The sequence below is a fragment of the Hibiscus syriacus genome, unplaced genomic scaffold (genome assembly GCF_006381635.1).
Source record: "Hibiscus syriacus cultivar Baekdansim isolate YM2019G1 unplaced genomic scaffold, ASM638163v2 tig00112399_pilon, whole genome shotgun sequence".
NCBI classification, from domain to species: domain Eukaryota; kingdom Viridiplantae; phylum Streptophyta; class Magnoliopsida; order Malvales; family Malvaceae; genus Hibiscus; species Hibiscus syriacus.
Genome location: NW_024063321.1, coordinates 43963 through 71558, shown reverse-complemented (window position 1 = coordinate 71558; position 27596 = coordinate 43963). Strand labels below are relative to the sequence as shown.

Below are 27596 nucleotides of genomic sequence, written 5' to 3'. Positions count from 1 at the left end.
ACTGAAGGGAATCAATATTTTGCACAATTTCAAACACGAAATCGAGAAAATATAGCTACGGACAAATACATGAACGTACCAATATATTTATTTTAACAACACAAACAAAATCATGACATTAAAAATTAACAACAAAAAGGATAGAAAATCCACACTTTTAGCAAGTTCAAACTCGAGTGAGCTTAATGTTTTGTACAATATGCTGCCTGCATCATATAGACAGAATCTGAAATAACAATGCAAACACGCTCATACTTGGTCTCACCTTTCAATTTAGATAAGGAGGAAACAATTTTCAAATGAACAAGGTCCTTAAATTAAGTACAGTACTCAAGCCAATAGTTATGTCATCAACTCTTCATATTTCTTAAATTACTCGTACAGTCATACTCAGATTTTCCGATAGACAGATTTATAGAGTTATCATCTCAAGGTTCTCCAAATATATAGAAAAATTTAAAAACAATTAAACATGCCACATCGAGCAAGCTATATCTTACACGTCCACTCCGAGTAACATTATATAGAGCTGCATATAGGTTAGTAATTTCATCCTATATTTTCAAGTTCTCAAAAATGAATCAATAATTTATGATAAAGCAGGCTGCAGAAATTTTTGATGTGATAATCATTAGTATCTTCAAGGGAAATGCATATTATCATATTAACGAAAACTATAACCCAAAAGAAAAAAGACAAAAATGGAAAATATTATACATTTGTCATACAACTTACTTTACAATAACCCAATAACACAACTTAGATGCAATCTGTTTTCCAAGCCTCTCAAATGATGACCCAGTAGCATACACCTGCCGGAAAAAAGTCAACTTGATGTCAAATTTGTAACCCAAATGCAATAGTGGAAAGAATACGGAAAATAATAGTATTAATACATTTGATATATTACAAGTGGTTATTGATCTTTTTTTTTTTCTGCCCTTCAAAATAAAGAATTTGCTGCATTTTCAGTTATGCTATGAATGAAAATCCAGAATATCTTTCAAATAAAGAGCCCCTACATTTTCCTCTTCACCCTTCTTCTCGGCAACTACAATACACTCGAACCTAACTTGTAAAAAGTGGGGCATTAATAAAATGGAAACATTACCAGAAAAGCAGCTTTGCAAGGTAACGGGAAGTGCCAAAGTGCCACAATTTTCATCAGCGGCATCTTGATGATTCCCGTATTTACTATCCTGAATCTCTCATACTGGCATCCTTGAAGAACCTTTGCAATATATTTGGACAAGCTGATGGATCATTTCCTCCACTTGCTCCGATGATGGTTGGGATAATTCTGTCACCTGAAATGAAGATTATAATTAATGAGATGATTTTTCGAGTTAATTGTGGTATCAAAACGAAGTTAATTCAATCTCATAGCAAGATAATCTAAAAAGCAGCACTTTATGGTCATTACCATGTCAACATCTAAGGATCGTAAATACTCCAACAAACCATTCATGTTTTCCCCGCCACATTCTATTCGCACATTCTCCTTCTTTTGATTACTTAGTTCCTGAAACAACACACACCAATCATCTTTATCAAGGGAATCTAAATACACATTACATCAAACTATTCACAATGCGTTGGTACTAAGATCCATCAAATGGAGGAAAATGGATTCAACATTAAAGAACAGCTCGAATATGTAAAAAATTTGAAAATCAGTAAAAGAAGGTTCAATATAACAAGATAAGGGCAGTATTAAATCGATAGCCAAAACATGTTTAGCTCGGATAAGATAACTTTGAAAACTTGTACAAGAAAGTATAACATAACAAGCTAAGGACAATATTAAATCAAATGAATAAACAGGTTTGCTGCTAGAGCACTTCCAGACACAGTCAGGAAGAAGAAATGTAATCACTGCAAACTCAGTAGACAACCAGACTGTAAATAACCAATTGGCATGTTTTCAAGCAACAAAAACCACAGGTAATTCCCTCAAAGAGATAACTACTTCTAAACTCAACATTAATCATCAAATTTCATTTCCTTTTCATTAGTTTCCTATTACATATTAAGCAAGCATAAAAAATATATGGTCTTTTTCTCAAAATAAATGGAAAAAGGCTTCAAATTTTGCATCTTTCAATCCTCAATTAAAAAAAACACATAATGTGTATTATTAGTTACAATTTATAATTGTATATACTAAAATCATCACCTCCTCCATATCAGATAATTCAGCTTGCAGCTTCTCAATATACTTCAAAGCCTCAGGCGACAAATCCCTGAAAACCCTCGGCCTTATATCCTCCAACTCATCGTATTCACCATTTTCACCCTCTACCTCCTCCCTATTCTTCTCCACTACTTGTACTTCTCTCTGTCCCTGCTTAACGCCCTCCTCCGTATGCTTCACCACCCCATCCGCCGGTGCAGATCTTTCCAGATTCCTCGTCAATGAAATCCTATACTCCGCGTTCCACAACGTATATCTAAAGAAAAATATAATCTTTTCTAAATAAACTAATTAATCAAATCATTAAAAAACACTTTTTGGAGGCTGAAAATAAGATATTACCCGGTGATAATAGATGAGAAGAGAAGGCGATGAAGAGGAGGTTCCGAGAGGGAAACCAAAACGGAGAATTGAGCAGATGGGAGAATTCCAAGCATGGAGGAGATAGTTCGTTTCATTGCTTCTTTGGCCGAATCGGAAACCCCTTTGGTAATAACAGAAGTGTCGAGTGGTTCGATGTGTTTCAACATGTTGGCTATCACTACGAATCCACGATCCAAATTCGATTTCTGCGTTGAAACAGAGTAGTCATCGCAGCCTCCGCCATCGTTCAAGCAGCAGCTGACGGATACAGCGGGAGAAGGACGGTTGCGAAAGTTAGGAAGGAAACAAGAAAGAGAAGGTGAAAGAGGTTTGGCTGACAGCACGGTGACGCGGGAAAATATGAGAGCTCGGACCGTGGCTATCGATGCCATCGGAGATAACGCTTCTGGAGCTTTCTTTTTTTCCTCTTAATTTTCTTACCCCTATTAGCTTGGTTTCATATTTTTTTTTATTCAATAATACAACTGCGGTTCGGGTGAGTTTGGGCTATCATCCGATTTTATTTTATTTTTTTTAAAAAAAAACTCCAAGATTCTCGTACTTTTAACGAAATTAACGTGATCATCATATTTTTTCATATTTAATATAACCTTTAAATTTAAAAATAAATTTAATATCTTTTTAATTAACGGTTTCTATCGTTAATCGTTATAATATTAATATGACATATCGTATTAACTGATAATTATGGTGACTGATATGATATGATAATGATGAGGGTCAAAGTGATTTTTTTAAAAAATTCAATAAGTCTATAAACTTAAAAAAATAATTTGACCCTCAAATCTAACTAAAAAAATTAATTTAACCTCTGTGTCACATCATTAACCATGTCATCAGCCGGAGTTGATTATCACGTCTAGGGTTGTAAATGAGACGAGACAGATCGTAAGTTACTCGAGACCGACTCGATCAAGGCTCGATAAATACTTGGATCGAATGGAATCAAGCTCGAGCTCGACTCGAGCTCTTAACGAGCCGAAACGAGCTACTCGATATTCGACTCGAAAAGCTCGTGAGCAGCTCGAAAAAAATGTTATATTATAATTTTAGATTTTTTAAAATTACATTATTAAAAATATATTATTGATAATTATAAAATTTTAAAAATATATTAAAAATTCTATAATACAACTACCCTCAAATTTTAATATTTTAAATTAACTAGACCAAGTCCAATTGTTACATTGAATATTACTAAAATAGAAATAAAAGCCTAATTAAGCACATGTTAGATTACACATGTTTTGTTTATTTTTTCTTTTTTTTAACTTTTTACTACACATGTACTTGATAACGAAGAAAAATAAAATAAAAAATTAAAACAGTCAAACAATAGAAAAATTGAAAATGGTTAAAAAATAATTTTGAATAAATATTCTTATATTTATTTTAAATTAATAAAAAATTATTTATCTAATGACAAATATTTAATATATTTCTAATGATAATATTTTTGATAACTAATTTTTTAAATTGTTGTTATATTTTGAGGTTTCGGGTTCAAATATCATAAATATCAAGGGTTTGAGCATTTAATATCAATATATTATATTGTACTTACCTCATAACTAATTTTTTATTTGACAATAAATATAATATAATAAAATTATGATTAAATTTAAATATTAATAATTTAAAAAAACATATCAAAATAGAGTGTAACCGATTTATAAAGAATTAAGAAAGAAAAACTCATTAGACTTACATTAATATCTTAATTAACAAAATTAATAGCATCAAATCATATTTGAGAGAAAATAATCATCCCTACTACTAACATGTACCATATAAGTAAAACAAGACAAATATATGCATTACTAGATTCTACTCTGAAAAAAAGTAATAATTGCAGAGTTAAAAAATCAAAGCATAAATAAAGAGAAGACTGAGAAGAGAAGAAAGAAGAGGAGCATAAATTAAAAAGACTGAAGCTTCTTATTAGATTTTTGTTCTTCAGAAAGTAAAAGAAAAAAAAAGTCTACTCTCCCTCTTTTCATTAGGCCGTCTCATTCCTTCTAATTATGTGATAGGGTTTAGAGTTTAGAGTTTTAGGGGTTAGTGTTGAGGGTTCATAAATTTAACTAAGGACTAAATTTAAATAAAGTAAAAATTAAACACACAAATCAAGAATTAAAACAATGTTTAAAATAAAAAACACACATAAATATAAGGGACTTCAACTTAAATAATCCAGAAATTACAACTAAAACTAAAATTGGGAAAATAATAAAATCGGGACAAATAAATGGATAAATTAAAAAAAAGTCTTTACCAGTGACTAAAGTATAAATATATGGCTACATCTAGGGGTATTAGAGTTATTTACCCTACATTTAATATATAAAAACCTAATTATAAACTAACCTAATATGAACTAAAACTATCCTCTTCAGCTGTTTTGCTCTCTTCCCTCTATTCTTTTCTTCTTCTTCCCACAACCGAGAGCCTCAAAGGTAAATAGATCTCTCTCTCGTTTCTATTTCATTTTTATTTTAGAATCTGAACCAATGAACTAACCCCTAACACCTATGCAAGGTTTCCCGAGCAACCTTCAATGCTTCGGTTATGATGCTTCATTATTTTCTACACTCTAAGCTTTATAAGGACAAAGTTGTATGTGCCAGTTCCATTTACACTATCTAGTGCAGGTTTATGAGGTCTTCAGCCATATGACATTAGTACTCGCTCTAACGCTGACTGTTTGGGCTCTTCCATGGCAAATAAACTTTTTATAATTGTTCGGAAACAGGTATGTTGTGCTCGCATGACTCTTAACCATAGAGTGCTTTGAATATTGACATTTTGTGCAATTTTTAGACGTTATCTCTAAAATTTCTGTACTGTAGATTTGACTCAAGGATCTTAGTAATGGTGGTTGTTTTGACTAGCATTACCTTCAATTGGGCAGGTCAGTCATCCAGATCTGAAGTACAAAAAGATGGGTCTAATTGGAATCTTGAAAATAGTTTCATGTCTAGGAGAAAGTAATGCTACTTTATCATCGCCATTTGAGGTAGGACCTAGTATCAGTGTACCTCCCTATCCGTGACCCTTGGTGATTATATTGTTCTTTAGTTGCCGATCACTTTATCTTACTTTAAAAGTTGCAGCATATTAGTATTTTAACTGTACATTCGACGTGTCATTCATGTTGTGATCTTCATGGTGAATTGTTGTTGTTTCTGTCTTTTATCATGCCTGTCGTTTACCCCCGAATCCAAAAGATTGTTCAGAAGAAAAACAAAAGCAAGAACCTGCTGAAAAATTCGAAAAACTTTATCTTTGTGTTTATGCGTAAGAAGCTACTGTAAAAGTTTCCTTATATGAGGTTAATGGTTTGAATTATTGCTTTGATTGAGGCATTATTGGCATTAAAGCTGATGGTCAGAAAGTCTACCTTAGAGCTTGCAGCGACTGAATTCCTTCTACAACACTTATGAGAAGGATTTGATGTAAATTGATAGTTACACTGTCACTGGTGCTAGTTAACCCACAAGCAGCCTGAAGAACATAATTTTTTCATCAGTTACAAGGAACACTTTAATGTACTTAAATTGTCAACAGTGCATCCCGAGTCCAGACCTATGAATATGATATGGATTTTACAGTAGTGCACCAAACGTATGGGATTAAAAGTTGTGCTTGAAACAATTGAAATCTATTTCTTCCAATGTTCAGACCATAATAAAAGCTAATGTATAACTGAAGTTGTAGCCTCTGGGTAAGGTATAAAGAAAAGTCTCCATGCCTCTTCTGCAATCACAGTTTCAAAGGGAGTCAAGAGCTTCTCTAGGATAAAAAATAATTGCACTAAGGCCTCCTTAGTGAACGAACAGTTCAGATAGGTTGGATGGATCTTAGGCTGAACGATAGTTTTGCAAATTATAGGAAGAAAGCAGAAACTGACACTGAATCTACCTACATTTTCAGGACTGTATTCACTGCTAGAACTATTTTCCTGCATAATGCTTGATTCTTGTCAATGTTTACTTTTTTATTGCTTCCAAGTGCTTGTAAGCATTGATGGTGTGGTGAAATCCTTTCTCGTCCTTTCTACTAACAGGAAAATATAGGAAACTTCTTGTCATTCTCTTTTCCTGCATAATTTTCTCTTCCAGCTGCAATTTTCTTGCAAATTATAATATGACTATTCATACATTCATATTATAATGTATTGGTGATGGTTGATTAAAGAGAAAATTATTTATATATTTTTAAATGTAATATATGATTTTTGTAGGTTCAAATTTGAGTTTGAGTTCGATGAATCGAGCTCGAGTTTCTGAATTTTTTTGAGTTTGAGCATTTTCGAGTTCGAGTCGAGTTTCAATATTATCTTTCGAGTCGAATTTGAAAATTTTAGGCTCGCGAGTTTTCGAATCTAGTCGAGCTTACATTTAAAGTTTTCGAGTTAGAGTCGAGCTTGGCGATACTCGAGCTCGACTCGGCTCGTTTACACTAATCACGTCAGTATCGTAACGATTAATAATCAAGATTGTTGGTCGAAAGATCATATTGGATCTGTTTTCTAAGTCGGATCATATTGAATGTGAAAAATACACGAGAATCACATTAATTTTTCTAAAAATATGAGGACCTCACTTATACTTTTACTATATTTATATAAGACTCATTTAATTCGGTCCAAAAGGATCAATTAAATAATTTATTTTTAAGAAATTGTTTATAAAAATTTTGTTTAATATATTTTTATTTCCTCTAATTTCAATTATTAGTAGCGTTAGGACTCGGTTGCAAAAATATACTAAATTCCCACTACAGAGCATACTTTCGGTGAATTTCTTGAAAAATCTCCCTAACCTTTTTTTATTTTCTGTCAGACATCGTTCAGATTTTATTTTTTGATCTAACATCCTTTGTAGAAAGACGTGTTTCAGGGGCGCACCTTATGTTAATCTGGCGTCACGTGGGGAAAGGCACGCCCCTGAAGCGCGTCTTGTGAAATGTGTAAAAATTTTGGGTACTAATTTTGTAAATATTTTTAAAATAGTGCCTAATATGTAATTAATTTATATTAGGGTGATATTTGTGTAAAAACATCAACTTTATTTATTTATTTATTTTGTGTGTGAAAAAAAACTTTATACATTAAAATCTTTAAATATTCTTTTGCAAATTATTTTATAACTCGATAAATTTTGATTTTTGCATGAAACTAAACAATACGTATAATCTAGTATAGGAAAACTTTGAGGGTAAGTATTTTAAAATATGAATAATTTTATAAAAATTTTATAAAAGTTTTATAACTAGTATTTCTTTTTCATAACGATGATGACGATGATAATAAATATTTTATAATTTAAAAAATTATAAATTTTATATATTTTTGAAAAAAAAAATTGACTTTATATTCTTTTTATATTTAATTTTATTCAATTTTAATTCTTTTTTTATTGCATTTTTATACTTTTAATTACAATCAATTAATAGATCAAATGAATTATTATTTTTTTTAAAAATCAATAAAAATACAATAAAAAAGAATTAAAAGTGAATAAAATTCAATAAAAACGTCAACTTTATATTGATTTTTTTGTGATATTTTTTAACAGTTAATAATGTTTATTGACTTTTAATATTAATTGTTTAAAAAATATAAAAATATTAAAATAAATTTTTATTTACAATTGATAAATTAAATGAATTATTATTCATTTTTTTTAAAAATACAATAAAAAAGAATTAAAAGTGAATAAAATTCAATACAAAAAGAATATAAAGTCAATTTTTTCAAAAAATTATATAAAATTTATAATTTTTAAATTATAAAATATTTATTATCATCATCATCATTTTGAAAAATAAATAATAGTTATAAAATTTTTATAAAATTATTCATATTTTAAAATATTTACCCTCAAAGTTTTCCTATACTAGATTATACATATTGTGTAATTTCATGCAAAAATCAAAATTTGTCGAGTTATAAAATAATTTACAAAAAAAATTTTAATTACAATTGATAGATCAAATGAATTATTATTCATTTTTTTAAAAAATATAATAAAAAAGAATTAAAAGTGAATAAAATTCAATACAAAAAAATATAAAGTCAATTTGTTTTTCAAAAATATATAACATATATAATTTTTAAATTATAAAATATTTATTATCATTATCATCATCATTTTGAAAAAGAAATACTAGTTATAAAATATTTATAAAATTATTCATATTTTAAAATATTTACCCTCAAAGTTTTCCTATATATATTATACGTATTATGTAATTTCATGCAAAAATTAAAATTTGTCGAGTTATAAAATAATTGTAAAAGAATATTTAAAGATTTTAATGTAGAAATTTTTTTCACACAAAAAATAAACACATAAAGTTGATGTTTTTACACAAATAGCACCCTAACAAAAATTAATTTCATATTAGGCACTATTCAAAAATATTTACAAAATTAACAACCAATAGTCACTGAACTTTGAGTAAATTTTCATTTTCTCCATTGAACTTTCAAAAGTTATAAATTAATCACCAATGTTATCGATTTATGACGAAATAATCACTCGACATTAACAATCGTTAACGTAGGTAATGGAAAATTGAGCTACAGGTATTCATGTACTTAAATAAATATACTTACAAGTGTTCAATGAACATGTTCATGTACAGTAGCGGAATCTAAATGAGACTAGAGGGGTTAATGCCCCTCTAAAATTTTTAAAATTATAATTTAAATTCTTAAAATTTTTAAAATATTAAATTTGACCGTTCAAAATTTTTAGAAATTCATATTAAATTTTAGAATTTTAGAATATTCTTATTAAATCTCCTTCCATAACTTTAAAATTATCATTAAGGTTTTTAAAATTTCAAAAAATTTAGTATGACCCTAATTTTTTGGGGGAAAATAAATTAAACCCTTTAAAATTTTTAAGAATTTTTAATTAAAACTCTTAATTTTTTTAATGTTTAAGTTAGCCCCCAATCTCTACATCAAATTCTGCCATTGTTCATGTACGTTAGATAAATATATTCATAAATGTTAAACGAAAGAACATGAATACCTTCAAAAGTATATAAACAAACACAAATCAAACACGAACACTTTAAAAATAAACAAGCAAATATAAAATATAATTTTATTTATTCAAACTTTAATTCATGTACACTCTTATAATTTTATTTATTCAAACTTTAATTCATGTGCACTCTTATAATTTTATTTAATCAAACTTTAATTCATGTACGCTCTTATAATTTTATTTATTCAAACTATAATTCATGTACACTCTTATGTATACTACTTCATAATAACTAAAATTATTATAAAAATAATCGGTCAAAGGAGCCAACAAATTAATCCAGATTCCTCCAAAAATGGGAATGGATAAAAGGTTTGGCTTAAATGCCCCGTTATCACTATATTATTTGTATCGAATTGTCATTAAAATATTTTTCAAAACGTTTTATCTTCTGAATTATAAAATGTTGCTTCATTTACCCCCGAATCGTTAATACAGTTTATAAAAATTCACAGACCAATCTGAAGCAGGTAGCCAATAAAAACAACACAAATCAGTGTCTTTTTATTACAAATTTTTTATATAGATCTGCATCTGTAAGAAGGGGGAGAAATCGGAATTTTCAATCTTAAATCTTGAATAGTCCTTTCTTCGGCTTGAAAAGTCTTCACCAAAACACAAGTAATAACCGTAAATTTCTAACTTTATTTTCTTTCATTTGTGAAAAAGAAGAAGGAAGTTTAACATCCCCTGAAGTTAGACCCCATTACATGAAGACCAGGCTTTGATATCAAAACAGAGCAAAAGGGCCCTGTTTGGAAGAAGGGAAACAACAACAACAACAACAAAAACCCTATTCCCATATGCACCCCCAAAGTCCAAAACATGCCTTTGTCCTCCTACCTTGGCAACACCCGCCGCGGCGGAGGGCGGGCTCAGGCGTTGCTCCCTTCTTCATCATCCACTGTCAAATGCACCCCCAAAGTCCACGCCTCTCGGAAGTCACGAAAACGGACGGCTCTGATCAACTTCTTGCTCATCAACGTCTTCACCATAGCTCTTTGCCTTTCCTTTATCTTCTTCATCTTAACTCTCCTTTTCTTTGGAATCCCAAGGCCCATTTCATCCAATTTCAAGCCCCCATCTGTGCCCCGAAGGATCACGACCCGGAAACAACCCAGGTTGAGCTCGAACCGAACCCGTGCCGCCGTCGACATAACGACTAAAGATTTGTATGATAAAATCGAGTTCTTGGATAAACCCGGAGGGGCTTGGACACAAGGGTGGAAAGTTAGCTATAAAGGAAATGAATGGGATAGCGAAAAATTGAAGATCTTTGTGGTACCGCATTCTCATAATGATCCGGGGTGGAAATACACTGTGGAAGAGTATTATGAGAGGCAGTCTAGGCATATACTTGATACCATTGTACACACTTTATCAAAGGTGAATTCTTTCTCTTCTTTTTAATATATATATATATATATATATATATATATATATATATATATATATATATATATTGGGGTTTGGAGATGCTAAATTTTGATGGGTTTGTGTTGCGATGGTGAAATGTTAGAATAAAGTTGGAATTTGATAACGGGTAGCTTGATCGGTTCATGTATTTATTGATATTTAGTGTTGAACGAAGTTAGAGACTTATTGCTTAAGAAAGGTGAACCGAATGAAATAATGGGAATGTTCTTATCTATACTTGCCTGTCCATAGAAATGGAATTTCAGTTACCCTTCCGATTCCTTTGGAAAGTAAAGTTTGATATTTATCGGATCTTTGTTAACTTGATTCGGGGTTAAATGTCGGATATTGGCATTTATCTGATAGGACATGTTCATGTATCCCTAATTATTTCATATTTTTCAAAGATAATATGCATGAAACCATGTTCAAACAAACATGGACTCTTAATAAAAATGAATTACCTAATAACATGACATTCGAGTATTACTCAAGAAGCTATGGGATTCATTATCGGAAGTTAATATCGTGAATTCAGTGGATCGCATAAGTGTCTTCTGAAATTGTATTATCAGGATCCTCGGCGAAAGTTCATATGGAAGAGATGTCCTATTTGGAAAGATGGTGGAGAGATGCCTCGGCGGATAAAAGGGAGTCTTTCACAAATTTGGTGAATAATGGTCAGCTGGAAATAGTAGGAGGTGGCTGGGTTATGAATGATGAGGTATGCCTATAAGCTCTTATAATCCTAGAGATTTCATGCATTATACCTTGTTATAGCCACTTCTTACATTACTTGGAGTAGGGTGTGATTGTTGGAATCGGATGTGTCCAACATCCGTATGTTCAATTCATATCCCAATATTTCATGTTCGGATATGAGTGGGGAAGGGTGTCGGAAATGGGTTCTTTAAGAAAAATAAATAGTTAGAGCAACATAGATTATTCCCTGTTATGTGGTTTTCATTTGGGTTTAGTAACCTTTTGTTTTCTTGATACAGGCAAATTCACATTTTTGCTATAATCGAGCAGGTAATCCTGAAACACTGTTTATTTGTTATTTTATTTGGCTTTATGATACCACAATCTCAGAAGGCTATGTTATGCGGTGATCTTGTGATTTCATGTTCTTGTCAATGATCATGATCCCATGACCATGTGTGAAAATATCAATTTTACAGAAATTTATGAATTCTCAATAGAAAAGATCCTCTAGAAACCAGGGTTACACATGCATTTGTTGAAATCGGTTGAATGACTTTCTTCTTGCTTGTCTATTTCTAATTTGCATCAATGATGAACAAGGTTTTCTATTTTCTATAGTTTTCTATCATCGAAAATTCTATGAACCCGTGTTCTTTACTTTGATTTTCCGATATTTGTAAATCCAGATAACTAAGGGAAATACGTGGTTGAATGACACCATTGGGGTTGTCCCGAAAAATTCTTGGGCAATAGATCCATTTGGTTACTCACCTACCATGGCTTATCTCCTCCGCCGTATGGGGTTTGAGAATATGCTTATTCAAAGGACTCATTATGAGTTGAAGAAGGAACTTGCTTGGAATAAAAACCTAGAATATGTCTGGCGTCAGAGTTGGGATGCTGATGAAACTACCGACATTTTCGTGCATATGATGCCATTCTATTCATATGATATTCCTCATACTTGTGGACCGGAGCCTGCAATTTGTTGTCAGTTTGATTTTGCTCGTACACAGCGCTTCTCTTATGAACTCTGCCCGTGGGGACAACATCCTGAAGAGACTAACCAGGAAAATCTGCAGGAGAGGGCACTAAAACTATTAGATCAATACAGGAAGAAGTCAACCCTATACAGGACCAATACACTTCTTGTACCTCTCGGAGATGATTTCCGCTACGTCAGTGTTGAAGAAGCAGAGGCTCAATTTCAAAATTATCAAATGATATTTGACTATATCAACTCCACTCCCAGTTTGAATGCAGAAGCGAAATTTGGCACTTTGGATGACTATTTTCAGAGCCTTCGAGGGGAGGCTGACAGAATCAATTATTCCCTTCATGGAGAAATTGGCTCCAATCAGATTGGTGGTTTCCCTTCTTTATCAGGTGACTTCTTTACATATGCTGATAGGCAGCAGGATTATTGGAGCGGCTATTATGTTTCAAGACCTTTCTTTAAAGCTGTTGATCGGGTACTAGAGCAAACGCTTCGTGCTTCTGAAATGTTAATGGCATTCTTACTTGGTCATTGCCAGAGACCACAATGTGAAAAGTTGCCGATGAGGTATGCTTATAAGTTGGCAGCTGCAAGAAGGAATTTAGCTCTTTTTCAGCATCATGACGGGGTGACGGGAACTGCTAAGGATCATGTTGTTCTCGATTATGGAACTCGGATGCACACTTCTTTACAAGACCTGCAGATTTTCATGTCCAAAGCAATTGAAGTTTTGCTCGGAATTCGCCAAGAGAAGTCCGATCTGACCCCTGCGCTGTTTGATCCTGAACAAGTGAGATCTAAATATGATGCTCTGCCTGTGCGTAGAGTAATCAGCACTCACAAAGGAACTGCACAGTCAGTTGTACTCTTTAATCCCCTCGAGCAAACACGAGATGAGGTTGTGATGGTAGTTGTTAATAGAGCAGATGTTACCATTTTGGACTCAAATTGGACTTGTGTTCAAAGCCAGGTTTCTCCTGAATTGCAGCATGATGGAAGCAAGATATTTACAGGTAGGCATCGTGTCCACTGGAAAGCTTCCGTTCCTGCGATGGGTTTGCAGACATATTATATTGCTAATGGCTTTTCCGGATGTGAAAAAGCGAAACCGGCAAAACTGAAAATCTTTTCAAAATTGAGTTCAATTCAGTGCCCTGCACCATATGCTTGCTCAAAAGTTGAAGGAGATACTGTTGAAATCATGAACCAGCGTCAAGTTCTCACCTTTGATGTCAAGCATGGTCTGTTGCAAAAAGTAACCCACAAAAATGGTCCGCAAAATGTTGTGGTTGAAGAGATAGGCCTTTACTCAAGTTCAGGAGGTGCATACCTTTCTTACCTGACGGGGATGCTCAGCCTATAATTCAGCCTGGTGGGCATTTGGTTAAGTCTGAGGGTCCGTTGATGCAAGAGGTGTACTCTTATCCTAAAACATCATGGGAGAAAACACCCGTTTCCCATAGTACTCGCCTTTACAACGGAGGCACTACAGTACAAGAGTTTTTGATAGAGAAGGAATATCATGTTGAGCTTCTTGGCAGGGATTTTAATGACAGAGAGTTAATTGTACGATATAAGACAGATACCGACAATAAAAGAATTTTCTACTCTGACTTGAATGGCTTTCAGATGAGCCGGAGAGAAACATATGATAAGATTCCGTTGCAGGGAAACTACTACCCCATGCCCTCTCTTGCTTTCATGCAAGGGTTGAATGGCCAGAGGTTTTCGGTTCATTCTCGACAGGCAACGGGTGTGGCAAGCCTTCGTGAAGGGTGGCTAGAAATTATGCTGGACCGTCGTTTGGTGAGAGACGATGGACGTGGTCTCGGGCAAGGAGTGATGGACAATCGAGTCATGAATGTGGTTTTCCATATCCTGACGGAATCCAACATTTCTTCAGTTTCAGATCCTACCTCAAATCCTCTTCCACTGAGTCCGTCTCTTCTTTCTCATCGTGTGAATGCTCAATTGAACTATCCTTTACATGCATTCGTTGCCAAAAAACCACAAGAAATTTCTGTGGCGACACACTCAAGATCCTTTTCTCCTTTATCTACTCCCTTACCATGTGATCTGCATATTGTGAGTTTCCAAGTCCCGCAAGCATCAAAATATTCTCAGCAGCAGCAGTCCGGAGATACTCAGTTTGTCTTAATGTTACATAGGCGAAAATGGGATTCTTCTTTCTGCAAGAAGGCCCGTTCTGGATGTATAACTGTGGCCAATGAGCCTGTTAATCTGTTCAACATTTTCAAAGATCTTGCAGTGGTGAATGCAAAGGCAACATCTTTAAATCTTCTGCATGACAATGCAGAGATGCTGGGGTACACTGAGCAATTCGGTGACGTTGGTCGAGATGGACGTGTAATCATCCCTCCCATGGAAATACAAACATACAAGCTGGAATTAAGGCCACGACAGTGAATGCAGAGTGCCAATTTAACAACTACGTCCCCACTGTCAGCATGATTATGGTTACTCATTATTAACTCTGCTGCTATTTCATGAAATTTCAGACTGGTTCGAGCCTCAGACTAGATGAAAGTAAAGACTTTTCGGAGCACGTGATTTCATGGGACAGTTAGGTTTCCTTCATTGAACTACGATATGATGATAGTTTTGCAAGACTGAGAATTCATTTTTCCGATTTCGTTGTGAGAACATAGGTTTTCCGAATCTAAGAATCAAGAATGTGCTACATTAGTTCAGTGAGTTCCAAATACATTGAGTTGCATATTCTTGCTTGTGTTTGAGAATGATGATGTATAATGCAGTAGCCTTTTTCTTCTCTTATTTTATGTGTCTTAAATGAAAATGGTTAAACCTTTAGTGATGTCTCTATGAATTTTTTTAAAGCACAGTTGGATCGAGTCGGGTTTTTGCCAGCCCTGCCTTAAACATTCCCACTTGACGCTTGCCAGTTATTGATAATATGAACCTGATAAGAACCTCATTTTCTACAATCCATAGATTAAGTTAAATATATTTGATACATTGACACTAATCCTGAAACAAAATATTCTACAGGACACAACCTATATTCTGAAACAGAGGACCAAACTAAATCATTCAAGAGAGTGCTCTAGTTTTTTTGCATTCTAAATTTGAGAACAAGGTTTGGTTGTGAAACTATTCCGCAGCTGTACTTTGGTCTCGATTAAGCCCCTATCATTGCCATTGCAAATATTCTTGATGGCCGTTTTTCTTTTCTGGGGATGAAAGTCACGACGGCCACGAGAAAGATGCTCCAAGAACCTCTCCACTGTCACAAAATGATTTCATCTTGCACGCTTAAGTTAAGGGTCTTATTCGGAAGAACAATACTATTGATCACAACAACTTCATCTTCTACAATTACAGCCTCTCCTGCAACAGAAATTAAACTAAACTTCAACATTCTTCAAGTGCATCACAGATTTTATCTGCTAAAAATAGATTATACTAAACCATCTAGAAATTTGGTAGTACAGAAAAGTACCAAGGATAGTAATTCCGAGCTTCACATTGTAGTCTCCATGGGCCTGGAAAATAAGGTAAAACATCAGCTAGCTGAGAAAAATAATCTGTCTCACGTAACAATCTTTGAGCATGATCTTTCGTTAAGCAATTTTTATCGTCCTACAAATTTCTATCTAGTTTTCGGATAATCATCAATCAAGTTCTATGCTCCACCAAGTAAAAAGTTCATGCATGCTACGATATAAACAATACTAATCAAACAGGGTGTACAGAGCTTGCCTGGACACAGGACCACTTCCCTATAGACGACTTCCATCCAACAGTAGAATTAATAACAACTGCATTTTCCTGCCGGGAGAAAATACATCAAATTATACTTTTGTCAAGTGAATAAATACTAGCACAGGTTCAACACAATGAAAATTGTGATCTTTCCCCCAGGCATCAACTTCCTCACCTAAACCTCAACATCATCCAAGACAATACAACTTATAAGCCTTGCCCCAGCTCCTATACGACCATTTGCCGAAATGCAGACATTGGGGCCAATCTGTTCATTGAAGCAACTTAGCACTTAGTTCCATGATTGGGCAACAAACATCGAGAACTACTCGAATAAAAAAGACTAGCTAGATTACCTTTGCGGTCGGATGTGGGATGCACATAAACATCACCAACAATCAAAGCAGTTTTAGTTCCATCCCACCAGCCAATAGACCGGGTGAGGTAACCGCAATTGAGCAAGATAAAGACCAGAACATTTTAAAGACATCCTGTATGGATAATGACAGATTTGAAAATGGAGAAGAATCAATGAAAACTCATCAAAGAAAACAGAAAAGCAACATCAATCCAAAATATTTTACCCTGGAGTCTTGATTTGTTCCCAGAAATCCATAGTTTCATACGTATATAACTGCTGCTTTCCAGCAAATGGGGACAAAATATCTTGATCCAATCTAACAAAGTCGAGGGGAAAAGCCCTAGAGGAAATAGATATAGGCATTAAGATTGGAATTGCAGCATTTCACGACAAATAAATGCTCGCAAAATGAAAAAGATACCAAACATTTTCTTATGAGCAGAGGCCATCAAAAAGTATCAAAGACTAAAACTCTGATCTCGACCTTTTTAGGGAAAACGAAACCGAAGCGATAGATATTTGAGAGATAATGTTTGAGATGATTGTACACCTGAGGAATATGTGCAAAAGTATGTTTTCTCATAGAGAAAAAAATCAATTGTAAAGTTATGAATAAAATCAAGATGTATACAAAAGCCGAATTATAAACAAACATGTCTGTCATCTATTGTCCGAAATATTTGAAAGTAAATCAGTAAAAGATATTGTTTAAACACAGTAAGACTAGTGAAAGAGACAAAGGCAACCTTGTCGGAGACTGCAGCGTTTCAAAGCTCGACAAATGGAAAAAATTAGCTGCAATACAACCAAAAAGAAAGTCATTTGTCAGTAATGATAGAAAAGTCTTCCTTGTATATTAGAAGCAACCATGTTGTAAAAGCATGAAGACTGCAACATGCAGAAGGTAGTCCCCCCCCCAAAAAAAAACGCAATATTCAACGATGTTTGTTAAGGCATCGTAAACTGTAATTATAATACAAGTACAACCTTGGTCTCCTCGATGTGTGGAGACTTCCTGAATAGCGGTGAAGATATCGGGAGTAAAGATGTAAACTCCGCAGTTAATTAAATCGCCTACCTGCAATCCATCAAATGTAAACAGCAAAGAGAAAAGGTCAGCTTAGGATTATTAACAAACCATAAATTCTTCATACACTAAGTGAAAGGTTACATTTGCTCCATGTACGTACAAAAGTCTCGGGTTTCTCAGTGTAGTGCAGTAGCTCTTTCGTGATCGGTCAGCAACCAACTTGCCAAACTGGTTAGCTGTTTCAGCAGAAACCTGCATGTGAAAAAAGAAGAAAACGTCAAAAGACGACCACATCAAAGAATAAAGTTTTTGCAATTAAGGTAAATTATAAAATCAATTTACAGATTAGAAAATTGAAAAAGAAACTTTCCTTGATTACTAACAGTGTTCCCATCCCGCCGTATCTTTTGTGAGCCTCTGCAGAAACGAGCATCTAATTAATGTTCAGGGAAGCAAGCTTGGAAGAATATAATTATAAGGAACGGGAAAGTAACCAAGCATGTCCGTCAATGGAAAACTGCAACAAACATCACAATTTAGTAGGAAGATGCGTGACTGCACAAAAGGAACACAATATGAGAAGTAATTCAAAGCATCTGCACATCTATTTAGCATTGTTTGAGAAGTTATAGAGGACCGAGACTCGGAACTTTGAAGGGAAGAGAAAATAATAAAACAAAACTAAAGCAAAAATGAGCATGAAGAAATACAAGAAGTAGTAGAGAGCACCAGCTGAACCATGGGGTTTATCCTCTTTCAAGTATCTAACTCGATCAATTTGAAAACCGAAGCAAACGAAAATATGAGTGAGAGGTTAAAAGCTTAAAATGAGAAAAATATAATAAATCAGTGCACTAATCACCTCACTGGTATTTTCAATTCATTAGAGATCGAAGAGACGTATAATGTAAACTCTCTCTCCTCATAAAATCCAATTAGAAAAATTTGAGCCAGGTTCGGTATCTATGGAACAAACAAAAAACAAAGGCATGGAAAATCAATTAATATAAACATTATGATTGGGATTACAACAAAATGAAAACATTATGTTACTGGAATAATCATAGAACAAACTCATTGAATCATGGAACATAAGACCAAAATAATAAATAAGATACAATACTGCGACAATTTGCCTTGAAATTTGTACAGAAAATAGTGAAAAATGTACCCGTTTACAAGCAGATATTGGGTGATGAACCATAGGCTGACCTGCTAAAGGTAACAAAGGTTTTGGAATATTGAATGATAAAGACCTAAATCTAGTCCCTGGAAGAGAAAGAAAACAACCATCATCAAAATCAAAATCCAAAGAGAAAATCGCCTGAAAGTGAAGAAGACAAAGGCTAAAGCGGTTACCTTTGGTGGGTCCACCAACCATGATTACAGCAACCACTTCCCCCTCTGAAATCCCCATTTACAAAAAAAAACCCAGATCTTCTGAAATAAATCCTTTCCTGCAGAGAAGATAGGGAAATCAAATTCTAGTCAAGTGAGATTTGTTTCACTTTAAATCTGGGATGTTTGGACAGTGAAAAGAGTTCCATTAGTTTGAGTGACAGTCTTAACCAACTTTGTTCAGACCAAACACGATGCCGTCAGCCGCCGTTTCAATGTACAACTGTAGTCCATAGGCTCAAAGTCCATATCTAAGTACTACTAGTTTGGTTGAACCGCCCAATTGCTATTTTAAAATTACTCTATTAATAAGGATAGATTACTTAATTTATCACTTAACTTTATTTTTACTCCTAATTTGGTCAATCGAATTTAAAAATTTTCAATTTAATTACTAAATTTTTCACGTTATTTTTTTTATCACTCGTCCATTTTCTCAATAACAGAGCGATAATGTGACTTTATTAGTATTTAAAATAAAATACTACTCTCAATTCTTAATATTAAACTTTTAAATCCTAAACCTCAAATCATAATCAATGTCCTCTCCTCTTTCTTTCTTTTTATTGCATGAGAATAATGCGCATAATTTGAGTGTGCTTCAGGGCAGACTATTAGAGGTGTATCCTGAGCAACCGTTTAAGGCTCTCATCTTTTACTAGGTCTCTAATATTTTTATTATATTTTTATTATTTTTATAATTGAGTATTTTAGTTTTCTATTTATTTTATTGTTTATCTTTATAATTGAGTATTTTAATTTTTTTCAATCTCACTTTTTTTACATTTTAATTGATGATCCTAATTTTTTTAATCTCACATTCTACCTTTATAATTAAGATCCCTAATTTTTTAATCTCACTTTTAATCTTTATAATTAAGGCTCTTACTTTTTTCAATCCCATTTTTTACTTATATAATTTAGACCCCTATTTTTTCAATTTCACTCTTTACCTTTAAAATTGAGGTCCCTAATTTTTTTAATCTCACTTTTTACCTTTATAATTGAAGTCCCTAATTTTTTCAATCATTTTTTTCCCGCTTAAACAAAGAGCTATAGCTAACCTAATGGTTCATCAGGTCTCTAATCCTCAGTTTTCTTCATACTAGTGCCTTTCCAAAGTCGTGTGGTCTGGCAATTTCTTTTGGGACAATGTTCGATTTTAATATTTGTGTCCACAATTGGTCTGACTTGGTCACTAAGTTGAAGGCGAGTTTCATTAAAAACGCGTCGTTTTGCTTTTCTAGTGTTCTGAATCCGAGGCCACACCTGCGATTGGGGTACGAAGAGTATCCCATTTAACAAAGCTTATTCCACGATTTGCATCCGACTTGCCTCACACGAAGGTTCGGATTATCTTCTCGATTTCTATACATGTTCCTTTTGGTAGCATGGTTGATTGCATTGAGTAGAATGGTATCGATGCTAATGCCGCTTTTGGCCAATGTAATTCGACCTGCTAGTGATAGGTTTTTGGCTGCTCATCCTGTTAATCTATCGCTTACTCGTTGTATGATGTGCTGATATGTAGCTTTTGTGACTCGACTATGGAGTAAGGGTACTCCAAGATAACGTCCTAGATCTCGAACTTCGGTGAATCCACATACTCCATTTATTGCTTTCCTGCATTGATCATCAACGCTCTTTGAGTACAAGAAGATTGTTTTTGCAGTACTCACTTTCTATCCACAGACTTTACAGAACTTGTCTAGAATATCCTTGATAATGGTTACATGATTATTGTTGCTTTAGAAAAGAGTATCATGTCATCGGTAAATAGTAAATGTGAGATTTCCGGTCCATTACGTGATAAGCGAATTGGTTTCCAACCTTGCGTCTTAGTACTGATTCGAACGGCTTTAGAGAGCATCTATATGAATAGAACAAATAGATACGGGGATAATGGAGCCCCTTGCCAATATCCCTAGTAGGTTTGAACGTTTCGGATGTTGTTCCACTCCACAAGATTTGCGTTGATACCATCGAAACACAACGCATGATTAGTTGTCGTAAGTTTGTCGGAAGTCTGATGTCTTGTAGGGTATCGTCTATGAATGATCATTCTAGGGACGATGATGTTGATACCTTCTCTAAATATATCTTGATAGCCATAAATCCCTTTTCCTTTTTTTGATCTCATGGAGTGCATAACTTCTTGTGTGATGATGATGTTCTCTGATCGATCTTCTAGGACGAAACTGGTATGGTTTTATGAGATCCAATGCGTCATGTGCGTTTTGAGTCGATTGACTATGGTTTTCTTTATGATTTTATAGTACTAAGCATAGGCTGATTGGCCTGAATTGTGTGATCATATCTGATCCTTTGACTTTTGGTATGAGCACAATGAGCGTTCGATTTAATGCTTCCTCAAATGGTTTCCATGCAAAAATATCCCTTACAAATCTACAGATGTTGTTACCTACCACCGCCCAGTTACGTTGGTAGAAAAGTGCGTGGAATCCGACTGCTCCCGGTGCTTTTAACGGTTCCATATCAAAAACAACTTGTTTGATCTCTTCATCTGTGATAGGGTGAGTTATTTCCTCCTGGAAATTCGCTTGGTTTAAAGGGAATTGGCCTCGAATGTCGTACTGTTGACATGTTCCTTGGAGCTTGAAAATAGATATTTGTAGAAGTCTACTGCCATAATTCGTAGTTGGTCTTGGTCCGAGCACCATTTACCGTCTTGGAGCTTGAGTTTTGGGGTGTAGTTCGTCCTCCTTCGGTGCATGGTGTTAGCATGGAAGAAGCGCGTGTTTTATCCCCATGGCGTATCCATTGTTGTCTTGACTTCTGTATCCATAGGCTTTTTTCTTGTTCGAGAACTTCGTCTGATTGTGTTCTTAGCTCCGCGTCTAATTGTACAAGTCTCTCCGAGTATATTTTCTTGCAAGCAATTGCTTCTTCGTTTTCCGATATAGCCGAAGACTGAACTGTTCCAGCTGTTGACTTTGGTTTTGAAAACTGCAATGTTCGTTAGGACATCGTTCTCTCTATTCCATGACTCGCGTACTAGCTTGGAAATTCTGGGTGTTTTTCCATGCGGCAATGAAGCGGAATGGTCTTTCTGAGGTACGACCTGTTATTTTTGGAGAGTGGAAGAGCAATGGGCAATGATCCGAGCCTACACGGTCTAGGTGTGTAACGATGGACATGGGATAAAGAGCAGCCCATTTTTCATTAAAGAGGAACCGATCTAGTATTTTCCAAAGATTTTCGCGTTTCCATGTAGATTCCGATCCTCTAAATTCGACCACCATTAGTTCGGAGTTGAAGATAAAGTCTTGGAAGCCTTTGCTAGTACCGTTTCCTCGATTTGCTCCTTGTTTCTCTTCCAATCGCAATGTGGCGTTGAAATCTCCGTCCAACATCCATGCTTCCATATTCCCCGGATTTAGGGCTGCTAGTCGATCCCATAACTCTTTCCTTTTTGTCACCTGTGGGCTGCCATATACAACTGTGAAGTATAGCCATTTAGTGCTCCCCTCCTCTTGTGCCCGTCCATGCACGTATTGTGGAAACACATTCATAATTTCAATTTGCACTGTATCTTTCCATAAGATCCAGATTCCTCCGATAAATCCATTAGCTTCCATGTGGAAAGAATTCGGGTATCCTAATCTTGATAATACTCTATCAGCCTTATCGCCACTTTATAGTGGCTACCTTGGGATTATGTTGTCGACATAACTTCTTAAAGTGTCTTAAAAAAAGATGGGCTGGCTGCCCCTTGACAGTTCCAAAAGAAGAAATTAATCATTGTACCTGTGAGTTGTTTACGTGACTTCCTTGTTGCTTCAACGGGATGGATTTTGTTTTTTGGACCTACATCTCTACCAATTCTGTTTGCTCACCCTCGTTTATGTTTACTGGGGTCATCACCGTAATGCTGGCTTGTTCGGTGTCTATGTTGATGTTGTTCATGACACTGTTTTGTCTGGGAAGATTCTCCGGGTTCCTTATCCAAACTTGCAATGCCTGCCCTTTGTTCCACTGTTTTCGCCCATTCCGATAATGCCTCTCGGGTTGAGCCACCCCTTTCCTTCGGGTTTTTTTTGGTTGAGATCTTTCCGATTTATAACAGGTCTCGGTTTGGCTATTTCTATCTGCTTTCCTTTCCCATGCATGATGTTGCTCCTTACTTTTCTAAGCCCATCCTCAATGATAGCCACTGCCGAATGATTACCTTGTCCAACATTTGTCCTTTGAGTGGTGGTTACTTTTGCCGGTCAGAGAGCAAAGAATAGAATTGAAGTCTACTTAAATTTATGGAATTTTGGATGGTTTTTAGTAAATCAGATTTGCATTCAAAACGGTAGAATGTATTCAGTGGGAAATTTTGAGAGATTTTGGCCTTGGACAACAACGACCAGTGGTGATCAGAACAACGGTTAACTTGATGATCGAAATCTAAGTTCATTCAAGTTATAAAAAATGAAAAAAAAAGAGGAAGAAGAAAGAAAGAAAAATGTATAAAATAAATGAAAGAAGAAGGAAAAGATTTATTTAGACCAAAATAACGTCGTTGTGGTCTAAATTTAATTTCCTATAGGATCTATAATTACATCATTTTGGATTTTTGGTATTGGTTATCATATTATAATATTGCTAATTATTTAATGACGGAATGACTAAACAAGATCAATTAAAAACTTGAGTGATTAGATTAAAAATTTTAAACTTAAGTGATCAAAATAGGAGTGTGGAGATAATTGAGTGATGGATGATATAATTTTCCCATTAAATAAATGTATTTTATCTTTTTTACAAATATATTTTAGCTTAAATGGTATTTATATTAATGGATTGGCTACCAAGTGTTTTATGATAATTAATTCATTATTTATTGTAATAATGTATTAAATGCATGACTGGATAAAGATATTATTAATAGGAAGTAATGAGGGATTAGGGACATCATCTGTTTGGTGTGAAGTTAAATTTTAGGCTTAAACTAAATAAAAAAAACACTTCAACTATGTTATTTTTTAAGTACTTAAACTATTTTTTTTTATCAAAATAAGTCCCTTAAACTATGATTTTTTTTGTTTTAAGCGCCTAAAGTCAAAACAAACCTAGTTTTATATGACGTGTCAACATCCTATCAGTCGAAAAATGCTTTTCTAACTGAAAAAATGATATGACCTAACATGATTAAATAATAATTTAAAAGCTTAATTTAACCAATAAATAGTTTAGGTACTTAAATAAAAGAATACATAGTTTAATTACTTATTTTTACTTTAAGTAGAGGTGGCAATCGAGTCATTCATATCGGTTCGGGACATTTCGCATCTATATTACTTAGATTTAGATCCAGTTCGGTTTAGATCGGATTTGGTTTAGGTTTAGTTCGGGTCTATGAAAATTCAATTAAGGTCGGGTATATGGTCAAGTCAAAATTAGATCAATTGATTTTTGGGTCGGATTAATATTGGATCGGTTGACTTTGTATCGGATCAGTTAGCTTCGATTCGACTTAACCATTAGATTTTCGGGTCAATTCAGATCGGTTTCGATTCGAGTTAGCCTTTATATTTTTGGTTTAACCTCTAGATTTTCAAGTTACATTTAGATTTTTAGGTCAATCGTTGTCGCTCTTTGTCGTCATAACATTTGATGATTTTATTTATTACTTATAATTTAAGAATTTTATATGAGTATATATATTGTCACATCGAAGTTTTAGTTGTAATCAATTGAATCAATAAACCTTTAAATCAAGAATTTTATATGAATATATATTGTAACAGTTCAAATTCAGAGCTAGAAGTTATTTCATCAAACACGGAGATGATCTTTTAAACGAGGAAACATTATATTTTATTTAAAAAATTATATTAAACTATTAAACTATTACTAGAAATGATGGTTAACTAGTAGTATATGGAAATGAGAATAAACACATATCATTTTACTATTTACTGATTCTAAAATTAGATAATAATAAAAAATAATAAATTATCCATAATTTAGATTCAATTATCGAGTTAAAATTGGGTCGAATTTCAGTTCAAATCGGGTAAATTAAATTTAGTTACTTTCGATTCAGGTTGCTTTTAGTTCGGAGTTTCGGTTCGTGTTGTTTTCGGTTCGGTTAATTTCAGCTTGAATTACTTTTGGTCCAATTAAAATTCAGGTCGATTTCAGTTCGATTTGAATTATTTTAAATTTCTGATCAATTTTGGATAATCCTATTTGAGTCTATATCATATCTCGGATCCAATAAATCGATTTGAGTAATTATTTACGGGTCAAATTTGCCAGCTCCAACTTTAAGCCTAAGTTCTAAGCATAGAAAATTTAAATCCCACCAAATGAACATTTAATTAATTATATTTTAAAGTAAGTTAGGCCAAATACCGAATAAACGAGTCTATAAATTGATATCTCACTAATGGTTTGTAAGAAGCATTTGTTAGGTTTCCATTAGGCTTAGCAAATTTGATTCGAAATTGATTATTCGAACCTTGATTCGAAAGACCCGAACAAGATGATCAAAATTTGACCTGAAACTCCAAAAAACCGAATTGAACTGAAATTATTTAACAGCCCAACCCGTACCCGATCCGGATACGAGTCCGAGATGTCACATTAATTTTTAAAAAAATGATATTCTTACAAAATATCAAAACATTTGAGCTTATTTTAAGAAAATACGATCATATATTGTTGAATTATATTTCATTATAAAAATTCAAGTCAAAAACGTATTTATGAACAATACTATACGATATGAACAGTAACGTGAACAGTACCGAATGTTAAAAATTTTCCAGATTGCTTCAGGGGTATCAATACCCCTGCTACAATACTACTACAGTAACTTCCGGCAAAACATATAAATCTCACAAAATACTTAAACTTCCATAAACTATACATTTACCATTTACATAAATACGTTTAAAACATTACAAAACTCGATCAGAGCATATCGGATTCAAATCTTTTATATTACATGCCAACTAAATTCTATGTAACAAAATACATATAATTCAACTACATTTCTGATATGATCTTCGGTAAGGGGAATTGACCTGTCTTGTTCCTTTACTTCTCTTTTTCGCTTTCCAAACCTACGTGTGAAACAATCACACGCTAAGTCGATGACTTAGTGAGGCATATAAAACATAATTATATGCTAATTGTAACTTCTACAATGCATGAACATTTGATACTACCTTATCATACCAAAACATATATTATTCTCTGTAACACATACATACATGCACATATCATGTAACATAACATCATTAACATGTTTATCATTTCTCATTTTATCATAATTAATTTCTTTTTATACCATATCAGCATATAATATAAACTCTAAATCACACTAACGCATAAATGATTTCCAATCTCATATAACAAATACATTTCACTTAGGAATACACAGTATCACATATAAATCTTATAAATACTTTTGGCATCTTTTATAGGCCCATGTACATTATTGAGAACTCAAGGTATTCGAGTACATTGAGGTTGTGCACTATTGGTGTCACAACAGCTCGTATAAGTCCCACTGAGTGGCATATGAAATTTGTCCCGAATGACCTATGTAACTGTCCATATGTTCTGAAGAACATAGGTAAACTATAATTGTCTATATGTCCCAAAAGACATAGGTAACCCTCGACTCTTGGCATGTCAACTATACCAGTAGCTCTCATATCATATAACATGGGCATTATCATTTATACATTTCATATCACTTATTTTTTCTCTTCTGTCACATACCACATGTATGTGTAACCGTATATCTCATATCATACATATGTATCACAAGTGCATGTATTCACGCAGTTTACTTTCATGTAATTCATGTCACTTTTCATATGATTTCATATTCGTATGTCACATAGCTCGTATCACTTTGCACAGTTTCATATAAACATATATCATATCTTGTTCACATATGTTTCTCATATAACTCATATCATTTGATTCATGTATTATTCTTATATCATCATATATATATCATCTATGTTCATTCACTTAATCTCATATCACTTATCTCATGTCAAACATATATAATGATCCATATAACATGTAATCATGTAGGTCATGTCACATAAGAATCACAAATCAATTAACATTTTAGGAGTCACTTCTTACCATAGTAACTCCGTCATTGGCTCATCGCAAGCCAATGTTTGTTCAATATCATAAGTACAATTAAATTGCACTCACCTTAGCCTTGTTTGATTCGATCCTAATTATTTGATTGTTCTGGAACTTGTTTAGGCTTATATCTACATAAACATAATTTTCGAGACGATTATTAGAAGCATAAACCT

General features: G+C 33.7%; 2 protein-coding genes, 1 long non-coding RNA gene and 2 pseudogenes across 3 annotated transcripts; 2 read left to right on the top strand and 3 right to left on the bottom strand.

The window, feature by feature from the left end:
- Window positions 1-1198: 1198 nt before the first annotated feature.
- LOC120179032 lies at window positions 1199-2995 on the bottom strand. The gene is made up of 4 exons (XM_039184761.1): window positions 2537-2995; window positions 2177-2450; window positions 1424-1522; window positions 1199-1307 (listed from the first exon to the last, which is right to left on the bottom strand). Exons 1-4 carry the CDS (start codon window positions 2947-2949, stop codon window positions 1209-1211), a joined length of 885 nt encoding a protein of 294 aa, XP_039040692.1. The 5' UTR covers window positions 2950-2995; the 3' UTR covers window positions 1199-1208.
- Window positions 2996-4967: 1972 nt separating this feature from the next.
- LOC120179060 lies at window positions 4968-5562 on the top strand. Its single transcript, XR_005521574.1, has 3 exons — window positions 4968-5034; window positions 5230-5330; window positions 5490-5562. It is a non-coding gene; the product is annotated as an uncharacterized LOC120179060 (long non-coding RNA).
- Window positions 5563-10367: 4805 nt separating this feature from the next.
- Window positions 10368-15553, top strand: LOC120179059 (annotated as a pseudogene).
- A 215-nt stretch (window positions 15554-15768) lies between these two features.
- Window positions 15769-19491, bottom strand: LOC120179026 (annotated as a pseudogene).
- Window positions 19492-21933: 2442 nt separating this feature from the next.
- On the bottom strand, window positions 21934-22892 carry LOC120179039. Its single transcript, XM_039184765.1, has 2 exons — window positions 22302-22892; window positions 21934-22260 (listed from the first exon to the last, which is right to left on the bottom strand). Exons 1-2 carry the CDS (start codon window positions 22890-22892, stop codon window positions 21934-21936), a joined length of 918 nt encoding a protein of 305 aa, XP_039040696.1.
- Between the last annotated feature and the right edge of the window lie 4704 nt (window positions 22893-27596).